The sequence below is a fragment of the Hyperolius riggenbachi genome, chromosome 5 (genome assembly GCF_040937935.1).
Source record: "Hyperolius riggenbachi isolate aHypRig1 chromosome 5, aHypRig1.pri, whole genome shotgun sequence".
NCBI lineage: Eukaryota > Metazoa > Chordata > Amphibia > Anura > Hyperoliidae > Hyperolius > Hyperolius riggenbachi.
In genome coordinates, this window is record NC_090650.1 from 374,923,229 (window position 1) to 374,937,477 (window position 14,249).

General features: G+C 44.7%; 1 protein-coding gene across 1 annotated transcript in view; it reads left to right on the top strand.

The window, feature by feature from the left end:
- Nucleotides 1-2,158: 2,158 nt before the first annotated feature.
- The window catches only part of PIP4P2 (phosphatidylinositol-4,5-bisphosphate 4-phosphatase 2), a 60,313-nt gene continuing 48,222 nt past the window's right edge, over nt 2,159-14,249 (top strand). The window contains exon 1 of the mRNA XM_068234869.1: nt 2,159-2,289. Within this exon, the coding sequence (XP_068090970.1) occupies nt 2,187-2,289 (103 nt within the window). The 5' untranslated portion in view covers nt 2,159-2,186. The remainder of the gene's footprint in view (nt 2,290-14,249) is intronic.

Genomic DNA, 14,249 nt, shown 5'->3' on the forward strand with positions numbered 1-14,249 from the left:
CCAACTCTGTCCTCAAGGCCCACCAACAGTGCACGTTTTGTGGAAATCCACAGAGGTAGTTAATCAGCTCTGCTGAGACACTAATTACCCCACCTGTGATTGTGTGTGGTTTCCTGCAAAACATGTACTGTTTGGTGGGCCTTGAGGACAGGGTTGGGGAACTCTGCCGTAGACTTCACAGACACAGCGTTTAATAATCATTCATTGCTCTGTACACACTGCTGCTTATGAATGATTATCTGCTGAAGTGATCTGTCATGAAATGCCCGATCATTGCCGTGGATCGTTCATATAAGCCATCGTTTGTGTCCTGAATTTGCAAACAATCTGAACACGCAGTCATTCTTCATTTGTTCTGAATTATTTTTTTTCCTCTCCACATGTTAAGGTGGCCACTAACTATACAATAATTTTCGTCCAGTCTTACCATTTCTGTGTAGTATAAAGGTAAATTGAGTGAATGTATTGAATGGATAATTTAGGCAGTTCCTTTATATTACATAGAGATGGTAAGATTAGATGAAAAAGACTGTATAGTTTGTGGCCACCATAATGCTACGTACACACTTGCGACTATGGTCGTTTCTAACAGCACCTTTATGATTGGTCTGCCGACAATCCGGTAAAGAAGTTTACCAAATGATCATTAAGTACAACGAGGATTGAATGATATCGGCACGATGGAAAAATCCAACAGGACGGATCATATGGAACAACAATCGTTACAAAACTATAGTGTGTACAGTTATCTGCCGAGCGTGATCGTTACAAGGGCCAATGCACCTGCGTTGGATTTTGTCCAGCTTCCGCAAGGTGTAGCGTGGCCCGTAACGATTGTTACATTACAAATTTTACATAAACTCTGTTTTCAAGTTAACTAGCATATATTTTTATCTACTGTAACCCCATGTTTGTTTGTTTTCATTTTATATTAATATGTACGCAACATTACCCTCTTATCGTTCTTTTCTGTGAAAACAATCGTTAATATGTGTATGGTGATTGCTGTATCCCATCGTTGCATTCAGGGGTGTAGCAACAGGGGTTGCGACCGCATCGGGGCCCTTGGGCTAAAGGGGCCCTCCCTAAACTGGAGAATTAGCTTTCTATTGGTCTTGTGCTCATAATAATCACTTCTATAGATACTTTGAATAGTGGTAAACATTAACAAACTGCTCCCCATTCCCTTCTTGCACCTCTGACACTGTAGTCGCCATTGACAGGTTTTGGTGTGGCGTATACATTGTTATGTATAGAGTGCTTGGGGGCCCCAATGTAAAACTTGCATCGGGGCCCACAGCTCCTTAGCTATGTCACTGGTTGCATTCCAATTGTTCCAATATTGTTCATATGGTAATTATCGTTCCTAGTAAACAATCGTTATCGCAAGTGTGCACGCAGCTTTAAGCTACGTACACACATGCGACAACAATCGTTCGTTGTCAACGACGAACGAACTTTTAATTGATGAAAGAACGACCTAAGTAAAGTTAGTTTTAAAAGGTGTGTAACGATCAGATCGTTAGAAGGAACGTTACATCACGTAAAAGTAACTATTGGGCCTGTGCATAAAAATTAAAAGTTTCATGGAGAAATAGTGAAATGCGCATGTCAAGCCTAGTAAGAACGATCGTTTCCAACGATGTACTACTTTTGCAAACGATCATCGTTGGGAAAAATCCGCCAAGCTAGATCATTCGTTTTGAACGATCTAGCTCGTCCGTCGTTAGACTTAATGGTCGTTGGCTGCTTTTTTTCAAACGATCGGCGTTTGAAAGGATCGGGGAACGATCGTTTCAAACGACTATAGTCGCATGTGTGTACGCACCTTAAGAGTCTATAAAAGATCCGTCATTCAAACCTACCTGCCAAACCTATGTATCAGATTGATTCCTCATATTTCAAAGATTTATATCTGACGTGTGTAGGTAGCTTTACAAACTAGTCAACCCTGCAATACATTATGAAGAGGCATAAATCACAGAAGGTGAGGATGAATGTCACACAATCTGAATTCAAGCACGACCTCTCCAGTCTCGCTGTCCATTGATGAGGGTGAAGGTGGGTGGATGTCTGGCAGGCTGTCCCCTCCCCCCTCCTCCGTGTGATTGCCAGCCCCAGTGTGACATGTACATTGTGCGAGGAGGCTTCCCTCCCTCCCTCCTCCTTCCTCTGCTGCAGCAGTCATGGCTGCTGATGGAATGGATGAGCGCTCCCCTCTCATCTCTCCCAATTCTGGCAATGTCACCCCTACCGCGCCCCCCTACATGCAGGAGAGCAGCCTGCGAGGTAAGCCCCCCGCACTGGGTACCATCTATGCCTGCAGAGACCTCCAGGAAGGGTGGGGGGGCATCCTATACATGTGATACTGCAGAGCTCCGGGCTATTGCAGCTCTTGCGCTTTGTTTGTCTGGGATAGATGGAAAATAAATATATATCTTATATCTATACATTATATGTGTGTGTACACTATTGTACAGTGACTGATATTCACTGCTGGGACTGATGGCTTCATGTTCTGCTGATTATCAGATCAGGCAGGGCTGTGATGACTGTGAAGGGTGTAGAGATCATAATGATTGATCAGGACGCATTGGTATTTATTAATTGCACGTGTTTTCTTGCTAGTTAGCTGTGCTGTGTGAGTTATCTAATAAATCTCATAAGTGCTAATCCCTGTATCCAGCTTTGTGTGCCACACACAGCTTAGCAGGAAAGCAGAGACTTGTGTTCCTTATTGAAAATCCCTTCATTTCTCTCCCTTTCACTGATGGGTGTGATCAGTTTAAAGTGCATTGAGTTGATTTTCTTTATGAACCAGAATTAGCAGAGAGTGAACAGGACTTTTGCACTGGGCTAATTTAGAGTTGGAGAGTAATGAACTGACAGCTTGATTGGTCATGAGCTCCCCCCGATCGGATAAGCTCTGTGCAAAGTTCTGGTTTAGCATCTACTAATTTCAGTTCTTTTATTTAGATCATAGATGTCAAACTCTGGCCTGTGGGCCAGGCCCCCAGAGCTATCAGGTTTGGGCCTCAGATGTTTTCCCCACTTGGCATTATGTTTGGCCCACTCTAGACCACTGGGAAAGTTATATTGGGATGAAGCCCTAGATGTCCAAGAGCCATATGGAGGGGGGGATTCACCAGGCAATAGGTGTGTGTGTTTCAGTAGACACCAGGGAACTATTAAGGTGTGGGAGGAGAACGACTAGGCACCAGGTGGTAACTATATTGGGGAGAAAGGGGTCCACTAGACACCAGGGAACTGTATAGGGCAGGGATGAGGGCCACTAGACCTCTGGGAACTTTATAAGGGAGGAAGGTTGGCACTAGACATTGAGGTTAGCTTTTCACTTGGTCTCAGTGTTTAATTTCAGCCCACTTTGTATTTGAGTTTGACACCCCTGTTTTAAAGTGAACCCAAGATGAGTCATTTGGATGCTGCCATATTTATTTCCTTTTAAGCAATACCAGTTACCTGGCTATCCTGCTGATCCTCTGCTGCTAATACTTTAATCCATAGACCCTGAACAAGCATATGCAGATCAGGTGTTTCTGACATTATTGTCAGATCTGACAGGATTAGCTGCATGCTTGTTTCTGGCGTACTATAGACAAATAGATCAGCAGGGCTGTCGGGCAACTGGTATTGTTTAAAAGGAAACAAATGTGGCAGCCTCCATATCACTCACCTCAGGTTCACTTTAAATCAAATATCTGCTGGAAAGCTGAATTGTTTCCTAGCACCAAGCTTTGTGTGGCACATACACAGCCTGGCATGAGATTTGTGTTATCATTAAGCACTGTTAAGACAATTTATTTCATTTGCCTTTAAATGTTGGATATGAAGGAACATTTCTTCATACTTTTTCCCCTTATAAATTCACTTCCTGGTACTATATTGGCTTTAAAGTGCATTGTGTATCGGAAACTGACTTTTTGGTATGAGCATGGCATTGTTCAGTGTGAAGATGATTACTGGTCTCGTCAGAGGTGGGCACAGAGACCCATCTTGATAATTTTCCTGTAACTGGTGGCTGGCAGGCTGGCTGTAAGTAATTCATGTGGTGAATTAAGAGCGCTACACAAAGCGATGTGGGAGTGATTCAACAACGTGCTTTTGTGGTTGGTCTGTGAAATTGTAATTGCCCTGTGATGGTTCTGCAAATTCCTTGTGAGAAAGCTTGTCTATTATCTGTGGGTGGGAGTGGGCTGCAGTGACACATCACATGTTCTGCTCCTGTCATGTCGCCTCAATAAACCAATTGGGTAATAATGGTCCAGAGACTTTGTTAGCCTGTGACACTTGTTTGATGGATGCTCTCAGACAGATCACTCGCCTTTTGTTGTCATCTACACTAGGCCTGGGAAATTTCACCTGGGTGCTGGGAATTTTAAAGGACACAAATTGCTCTATGGCATAAACTCAGCATCCCTCCACCACTTCCTCAGAACTAGATGGTAGTTTGACGGCCAGTAATAAAACAACCTGGATGTGGATAAGGACTTGGATGGTTGCACATCCTGTCTGAAAGTAGACTACCTGACTGCTGTGGTCCGAATGTTAGCTCTGTCCTGGGCCCATATGAAATTCATTTTTTCTCCAAGGAAATATTTCATCTTCTATTAAGATTTTCGGTGCTTTGCCATTGAAAAGTACCAAAAAGTAAGTGAAAGGCTACTATTAAAACTATTTTCTTGCTTGCGGGTGATTTAAAAGGCATTTTATTGACAAGTTTGAAAATCTCACTTTGGAGAAAACTCAGGAGAAAAAGTTAATTGCATGTGGGCCTTGGTGTCCGGCCTCTGTCCCTGAGGATACAGGCAGGGTCTTACTACCTACTTGGGGGACCTACTCTGTGGCCTCCAGTAAGGAAAAATAATTTTAGTATGAACCTGTCACTGCAATATGTTTGGGAACATGCACTCTTATGTTCTAGAAAATGTAGCACAAATAGAACTTTTTAACTACTTGGGTACCAGCAGTCTCTGGCCCCTTTAAAGGACAAATGCGAGTTGTTTTTTTTTGTTTGTTTGTTTTTTAAAAGATCTATTTACCTGGGGCTTTCAGCCCCTGGCAGTGGATCTGTCCCTCGCTGCAGCTCCGCTTTTACCTGGTGTCTCAGGATCCCCTCCATTACAGATGCCATCCGGCATCTACTGTGCCTGTGCGAGAGCCAATCGCGCCCACGTGGTCTGGAGTGTTCTGCGCAGAACTACTGCACCTGCGCAAAACACTCCAGACTACGTCAGCGCAATCGTGAGCGGTGCTTGCGCAGTATATGCCGACCTGGGGGCCACCGGCTGAGAGCGAAGCTGCAGCGAGGGCACAGGATGGCTGGAGGAAGCCCTAGGTAAAAAAAAATCTTCTTCCTCTGACCTTTTCTTCATGGAACAGAGGCTGCCAGTACCAAAATCAGGGCTTACGGACCTCTCGCCACACGGAATCACCGCTGTTGCCTGTCCCTAAAGCCCATTCGTCCTCCTGCCGCTATAGCAGCAGAGCTCTGTGAGCTGGTCACAGGCCGATTTCATTGGCTCCTGACCCTGTGATCACTGTGGGCCAATGAGATAGTGATCACAGGGTCAGGAGCCAATGAAATCAGCTCCTGACCAGCTCATGGAGCTCAATGGGCTTTAGCGACGGGAGGGCGTGTGGCAGGGAAGTTGAAATCTATGCCCTGGCAGGGATAACCAGTCCCAAACAGGACGTAGATTTCAACTAGCGTCATCCGGAAGCAGTTAAAGAACACCTGAAGTTAGAGGTGATGTTAAGGAGGCTGCCATATTTATTTCCTTTTAAACAATACGAGTTGCCTGGCATCCTGCTGCTGATTCATGCATCAGTCATGTCTGAATCTCACATCTGAAACAAGCATGATCATGTTCACTCAAAACTATCATGGATGACTATTTTTCAGGTGACAGTTTTAGGATCGAACTGTGTACAGACACACTGCTTGGCTACAGCTGAGCAGATTCTTCCATTCTGTAGAGAGAGAGAGAGAGAGAGAGAGAGATACAACACTCATTCATTTAGTCATCTGGAGGAGCGCATTCCTAAATTGCATGAGGGGACAAATGTATTGGCTCTAGACTCTAGACTCGCAAATGTATTGGCTAAATGCTCTAGACTCGCTCAGCATTATCACAAATAATTGTCAGCCAAGGGAAGGTTAGGATGTCTGTAGCGTCAGTGAGTATGTCAATCAGGCCCTTACCTTGAACTTTCAGGACAGAGACCCACTAGGAATTGCTGCAGTGCTTTGAAATCGTGCAAGCGCTTTGTGCAGGGCTTCCCCAGGCAATTGTGACTGGCATTTTGAAGTGCTTATTACTGGCATTTTAAAGTGCTGTACAATGAAACTGTACAGCGCTTCCGATTTGCAGTTTGTTTTTTGTGTGTGTAAATAAAGTTTATTATACTTACAGGTGTCACAAATGTCTGGCTTCTGTCCGTAGCGGCTCCCCCTAGCAGAAGAGGTTACAGGTGCTTCTCTGACTCCAATCAGAGAAGCGTCTGTGCCCTCTTCTGCTAGGAGAAGTCAGACATTGGGATGCCCAGTGAGTATATCGCTGCATGTCAATTGCGATTATATCTAATCACATTCGCTCTAGTGGGTTCACCGCCACTCCCTTTCATTGGCAAAGCATTTTTGGAATCGCCAGAGATCAAAAAACTTGGCCAAAATCACTCTAATTGGTCCGAGCGCTCAGTCTGTATTCCCCCTCTTTGTTAAAGTGATTGAACTAAGCCCCCCAGGTGATGCTGTTATTTCAAGTAGAGCTACAGACCAGGGCTGTGGAGTCGGTACAAAAATCATCTGACTCCTCAGTTTATGAAACCGACTCCAGGTGCCCAAAATTACTCAGATTCCTCATCTTTGGCTCCTTAGTCTAATACTTACCGCCCTGGAGTTGGTATAAAAATCATCTGACTCCGACTCCTCAGTTTATGGAACCACCGATTCCAGGTACCCATAAATTGTTCTGACTCCAACTCCACAGCCCTGGTACAGACACACCACCCCTCCCCCTCTGATGTTTTATTTCGACATTTGTATCAGAGATTATCAATGTTATCCAATATTCCAAGTTTGTTGTAAATAGCATGAAGCTAGAAACTGAGGCAAACAAACTGTAGCTGCAGTTATTGCCTCATTGGACATCACTACGCTGCAGCAAAACTGAGGTCAGAGGAGGAATAAGCTGAGGTGATTGTGCTTGCTGTGGGACCTCCACCGGTGCTCAGTAGTAAATAATTGTGAAAGGGCAGCATGGCATGGTAAGTTGAGGTATGTACACAGGTGGGAACAATGACGCCCGCAGTGATCGGGACTCGATCTCTGGGACAACTATTTGGGGGCTGAGTGCTGTACAGGTGTGTCGTGGGTTGTGTTGATCAGTGAGATAATTTCTCCTCCGAAGGATCCCCATGCCCTCCTCCTGACCACTGGTCCAGCGCTGGGACCCTCTGGACATTCGCCTTGCATCTGCTCAGTAGCACAGGGTTGCGGGGCGGAAAACCCGAGGCTGATCATCTCCGGACCATTGCGCAGGCGTGAGGCGTCCTGCGTAGTGCAGCCATGCTCATTCAGACGCACACTCTCTTTGACAAGACCTTGTTGAAAAGGTTCCAGGGGTCCCAGCGCTGGAACGGCCAGGTGGTGGGGTATGGGCAAGCCTTAGTGGCTTCCCTAAGTACCTATTCGGTGCATTATTCGGTATATTACAGCACTTCTGGTTTTGTGACCTGTGGAGTCACAAAGCTGCAAATGCAGAGCAAAGAGCTGTTTGGGGGGGTGATGAGGAGAGCACACAGAGGCTTGTCCTTCAGATGGGATCGTGCCTCTGTGTCCCTTTGTTTACTTTAAGCCAGGGATGTCAAACCGGTCTTTCGAGGGCCAAGGTCCTCACACATTTTTCTGAATCAGGAAAGGTGTGGTCCATCAGGTAGAACACATTCCTCTCTTTCTCAGTCCATCCTAAACACTGGCATGGATCTGGCCCTCCAGGCCTGGAGTTCAACACCTGTGCTTTAAAGGACATCCGAGGTGAAAATAAACTGATGAGAAAAACAATTGTATCTATCCTCAGTCTCCTATAAAGGATATTTTTTTTCTTCTTTTATATAGATATCCCACAGTTTTATTTTATATCTAAGTCTAGTTTTTACTGTTTCATTGTCTCTGCTTAATGACATCTTCCTTGAAGTATGCCAGAGCTCAAATCTATGAATTATTATTGACACTTTTTATCGCTTTCCTGCTCTCAGAAGCCATTTACTGACAGGAAAGTGTTTTATGGCTGTAATTACTTAGTAGTGAGGGTTATGCTATAGTCTGACCCGGGCAGAAACTGTCACTTGCATACATGATGATTAACTTTTTCAGATAGAGAAAGAAAAAAAAAGGAACACAGCCGAGTTATTTGTGTGCTTGGCACTGTACATGCACATGTCTATCTCATCATGTCACATGTCACCTTGGGTGTCCTTTAAGCCATACAAGCTTACTATAACCATAATTTAATCTAATCTTTACTAGTGTACCAATCCCAGTTGCATGACTTTTTAATTTGCAAAAGAAAGAACATTGCATTCTAATACACTCTAATTATTTAGCCCTTGGAAATTGAAGGCAACAAATTCCATGAATAGAAATTAGCATGGAAGGGACACCTGGAGGGAGAGGCATCCCATATTTATTTCTGTATAAACTGGCCTGGCGTCCTGCTGATCATTTATGGGAACCTGTAGTGAGAGGTATATGGAGGCTGACCTGTTTGTTTCCTTTTAAAATAATGCACATTGCCTGGCTGTCCTGCTGATCCTCTGCCTCTAATATACCCTAAATAAGCATGCTGAGCAGATGTCCATGACAAATCTGACAAGATTAGCTGCATGCTTGTTTCAGGTGTGTGATTTAGACCCTACTGACCAGAAACATGAGCAGGACTGCCAGGCAACTAGTATTGCTTAAAAGGAATACAGTATATAAGGCAGCTTCCATAGGTCTCTCACCTTAGGTTACTTTTAATGCATCACTAGTGTCTGAAACAAGCATGCAGCTAATCTGGTCAGACTTCAGTCAGAGCACTGATTCTTTATGCCTAAAAGTATTTCAAGAAAAACTATAAATTATGTAGGCAGTGTTGGTCACTGTAATTTTTTTTTCTTCACCCTGATTTACATTGTGAAATTTATCACAGGTGGTGAGATATTTAGTCCTGTCAGGTGAGAACTGCAGAATGTTTGTTTCTGGGAGTTCTTAAGCCAGTAGAAAATGTACCTGGTCTCCAGAAATGCTTGGGGGGGGGGGGGATGGGGGGTGAAATTCCCCCTTATCTAACAGCCTAGGATAGTGATCTGCAAACTTGACTCTCCAGTTGATAAAGAGACACTGAAGCGAGAATAAATCTCGCTTCTTGTCTCATAGTCAGCAGGGGCATGTGTGCCCCTGCTAAAACGCCGCAATTGCGCGGCTAAACGAGGATCCCTGACCCCCCCCCCAAGATCTACGACCAACTTGGTCGTAGATTTTGCTGCTCCTAGAGGCAGGGCTAACGGCTGCTATCAGTGGCGCATCACCGCCTCTCCCCCGCCCCTCTCAGTGAAGGAAGACTGAGAGGGGCGGGGGAGAGGCGGAGATACGTGCTGACAGACACGCGTGAGGCGGGGCTGCGGCGGTTAGCCCTGCCTCAATCCGGAAGAGATCCCCCTCTGCTCGGAGGGGATTTCGGGGGGTAAGGGACCCCCGATTAGCCGCGGGATAGCGGCATTTTAACACGTGCCCCTGCTGACTGAGGTCTGAAGCAAGATTTATTCTCGCTTCAGACTCTCTTTAAAGAGAACCTGATGTGGGGTTGAAGAATATTATCTGCATACAGAGGCTGGATCTGCCTATACAGCCCAGCCTCTGTTGCTATCCCAAACCCCCCTAAGGTCCCCCTGCACTCTGCAATCCCTCATAAATCACAGCCACGCTGCTGATAAACAGCTTGTCGGAGCTGGCTGTGTTTATCTCTATAGTGTCAGTCTGCTGCTCTCCCCGCCTCCTGCAGAACTCCAGTCCCCGCCTGCATCCCTTCCCTCCCTGCTGATTGGAGGGAAGGGATGGGGGCAGGGACCGGGGCTATGCAGGAGGCGGGGGAGCAGCTGAGACTGACACTACAGATGTAAACACAGTCTCACAGCATGGCTGTGATTTATGAGGGATTGCAGAGTGCAGGGGGACCTTAGGGGGGTTTGGGATAGCAACAGAGGCTTCGCTGTATAAGCAGATCCAGCCTCTGTATGCAGATAACATTCTTTAAACACACCTCGGGTTCTCTTTAAGGAACAGCTGGAGAGCCAAGTTTGCAGATCACTGGCCTGGGATAAGCATCACTGAGAGGGCAGGGTTGCCTACCAATACACAGCAATGTATGGATAAAAGACATGATTCTGATGTTGTGCGTTAGTTAGCGCCTTATAATACACACAGCTTGCTGAATCTTGAGTTAATAACAGAGGTCACATGATCCCTGTTCACCAAATTTTGTGTTCTTCCTGCATGTGACTCCTAAGTCCCCTGTGACATCATACCTCCAGTTTAGACCTCTGTTCGTGCTTTGTAATGCTAGGTACACACCATACAATTTTATGTTAGATGGTTCGATAATTTCTGACATGTCCGATCTTATTTTCGATTGTTTTTCTGAGCGATTTCTCATAGAAGTGAATGGAAATAGATAAGAAGAAGAATAAAATCGGAAATCGATACGGAAATCGATCGGACAGAAAATTGACCAAAAAACACATCGTGTATACCCAGCATAACACAAGACGCAGCAGTGTCTCCCTGTGGAAATGGAGATGGTCAGTAGAGGAGCTGATAATTCCGATTTGCTCCAAAATGTAATGCAAATTATGTACAACTTGGAATTGGCCCAATCCATATTGAAAAAGGTTCATTTACTTGGCCCAGGTCTAGCTGGGGTCATGTCTGCCAATGCAGAAAAGCATGCGTTTTCTGCCTTGTGCGTTTTTTCCTGCATTTGCATTTTTCGGGTATGTTTTTAGTGCATTTCTATTATGCATTTTTATTACTATTCATACTGGGCAAGTGGAAAAATTATTTTCAACAAGTTTTTTTCCACAACACATGCAATTCTAATAAGTGTGACCCCTGCCTAAGCTGCTGGTAAGTTATATTATTTATCTCATTGACCATCTATGCTGTGCAGTGATAGTTTGTGCGGGGTTTTGTCACAGTCTGGATGAGGAAGTTATTTTAGTTGCATTTTTTCACTTAAAGCCTAAGGCCACATACACACATCAGACCATAGTCTTTTGAAAATGAAAGATCACAGACCAATTTTACCCCCTTCCATGTAGTTTGAGAGCCATACCTACAGTCTATTCTATGGAGCTGAACTCCCCATCAGAAAAAAAAATCTTTGCAAGATGCTGCACACACACAAAAGATCAGTATCTGCAAAAGATCTGTTCCTGCCAAAGATCCGTTCCTGCAAATTGCATTCATAGTCTATGAGATCTGCAGATCATCATACACACCTTGTTTAACTGACATTCACCTGCAGATCAGACAATCATCTGCAGATCTGAAAATCCATTCTGGTGGATCTGATCTGCAGATGAATGTCTGTTAAACAAGGTGTGTATGATGATCTGCAGATATCATAGACTATGAATGCATTTTGCAGGAACGGATCTTTTGCAGAAACAGATCTTTTGCAGATACTGATCTTTTGAATGTCTACAGCATCTTTGTGTGCAGCATCCTGCAAAGATTTCTGTCTGATGGGGAGCTCAGCTCCATAGAACAGACTGTGTAGGTATGGCTTTCATACTACATGGAAGGGGGTAACATTGGTCTGTGATCTTTCATTTTCAAAAGACTATGGTCTGATGTGTGTATGAGCCTTAATGAGGACCAGTATAAAAAGAAACTGCAGTTCTGAAATCTGATCTGATTTTTCGTGTGTGTGTGTTCCTTTCAGCAAACACACCTGGCACACAGAACAGACAACCCCACCCACATCAAGGCAGCAAACACACATTTCACACTCTTCCTCAGTGAAAGTTGAAAGAAGTGTTAGGCCCAGTGCACACCGAGCGGTTTTTGGAGCGATCCACCGGCCGCATCCGCCTGGAAAAATGCTTGGCTAATGTATTGCAATGGGATGGTGCACACCGGCGGTTTGTGGTTTTTGCCAAGCCGCAAACGCGCCTCCTGCTGTGCGTTTGTGGTTTGCTAAAAAACCTCAAACCGCCAGTGTGCACCACACATTGAAATACAATAGCCAAGCGTTTTCACTGGCTGATGCGGCTGGTGGATCGCATACAAAATCCGCTTGGTGTGCACCCGGCCAAATATCTGCTCTCTGCTCCCAAAACCGCTAGCGTTTTGACGATCTGCTAGCGGTTTTGGTGTGCACTGGGCCTTACTTACCATTTTTGTGTGAGCCTCCGACAGGCTGATTGGTAGTCTGAGAGGAAAGTATGATTTTTGAGGTGGAGACACATGTAAAAAAAATATCATCTCTGATAAGGATGACCATAAAAATGGCAGCATCCACATCATCTTTTTATTTTGGCAGATTTGCCTGTGATATGTTGACCCCCAACATAGCCAATCAATATTTTTTTTTTTTTTTTTTTTTTTTTACAGCATCAAGCTAGGTGCAGTGTTCTCCCCAGAAATGTTTTCCCGCCGGATGGCATGAAAAGTAGCTGGGCCAGTGCAACTCTGCTTATAACATTAGAGGAGGATGATGCGAGCCGATGACAGCCGGGTGCTCACCAAAATTAGCCGGGTGGACCACCCTGCAAAAAAAAAAAAAAAAAAACCTAGGGAGAACACTGAGGTGGGTACTGATTAGTGGTCTTGGTAGTGGAAATCCATTTTGAACTGGGGTGCAATTGACCTTTTGCAAAATTGGGTTGCTTTCAACCTGTATGGGACAAGGTTTACATTTCCTGCATATCTGATGATTTCACTGCTGAACATCCAGTTTCCTCTTCTGAGATCCCATCTCCACCTATTCCTTTGGAGTAAAAGCTGGTGCTGGTCACATGGTGTGAACGGAGGAAGTCTGCTCTTAAGCGGAATACCCACGACAAGACTTCATAAGATGTATTGGGGGATAAGCAAAGATGAAAGTTGCGCCCACGATCCATTTTCCGCAAACCTGTACCGTGGGATCAAATGACGGGTGCGCATGATCGCGGTAATTAGCACGGGGGTCTATGGGCATCGGAATGACTGTCCACCACAGGCTCCATCATGACGGTTGTTCAAAAGGAACGATTGTCGCGGGTAATTGGCCGTCGTTGAACATCATGTAACAAACTTTTGCTAAATGTTATGCAATATTGAACAACTGGTCTTTCGTCATTAATGATTTGATGTGAAAATCTTTTGGTGGGTATGAGCCTTTGTTTCTCTGGGTATAAATTACTGGACTGCTTATTACAATGACATACTGTCACATGGGAAGAACACTTCCAGATGTTAGGCAGATGTTTTTGGGAGGCGGTAGTTTACTTATTGAATAGCCTTAGCGATAAAGCTGTATGAAGTGGTTTAACGTACCTGTTTAGTGTTTGGTTCACAGCATTCACAAGTCCTGACTGAGATCCGGAAGCTTTGCCATCAGTGTGACAGCAGAGCAAGAGAGAGATTGCATGGCAGTGTAATTGAAATCTATGCCCTGGCAGGAATAAGTGACCACAAACAGGGCATAGATTTCAATCATGAAGGTCTGGAAGCGTTTAAAGCAAACCTCTGACGTTGGGAATCACAAAAGTCAGATATTTCTCGGTAGAGGGAAGCTTCTGGATCCTTGCGCACTCTTCGACAAGCCCTTGTTTTGAGGAGCTTCTGGGGGTTTGCTCACTCTCTTCATCCCCACACTAGTCAGGTTGATGCCATGATAGACTATGAGTCAGCAGGGAGGCGTGTCTTCATATGACGAGACAATCTTTCTCCGTCCCTTCATGCCCACTTGACCCAGGGGAAGTGGTTAAGCTAACTTGGTGTGAGAAAGAAGCTGGGTTTTTTTCCCCCATCCTTACAAAAGTTCATACGTGATTAATATATTATATAATGCTCTATTAAATGTACATTTAAAAAGTGCCTGAACTATGTCTTTGATTAAGAAGACAATCAGGCAATAAGATTTTAGCTTCTTTTGAAATAGACTCCAAGTGTCTGCGTTCTGTTAAGGGCCTTGATTTAGTCG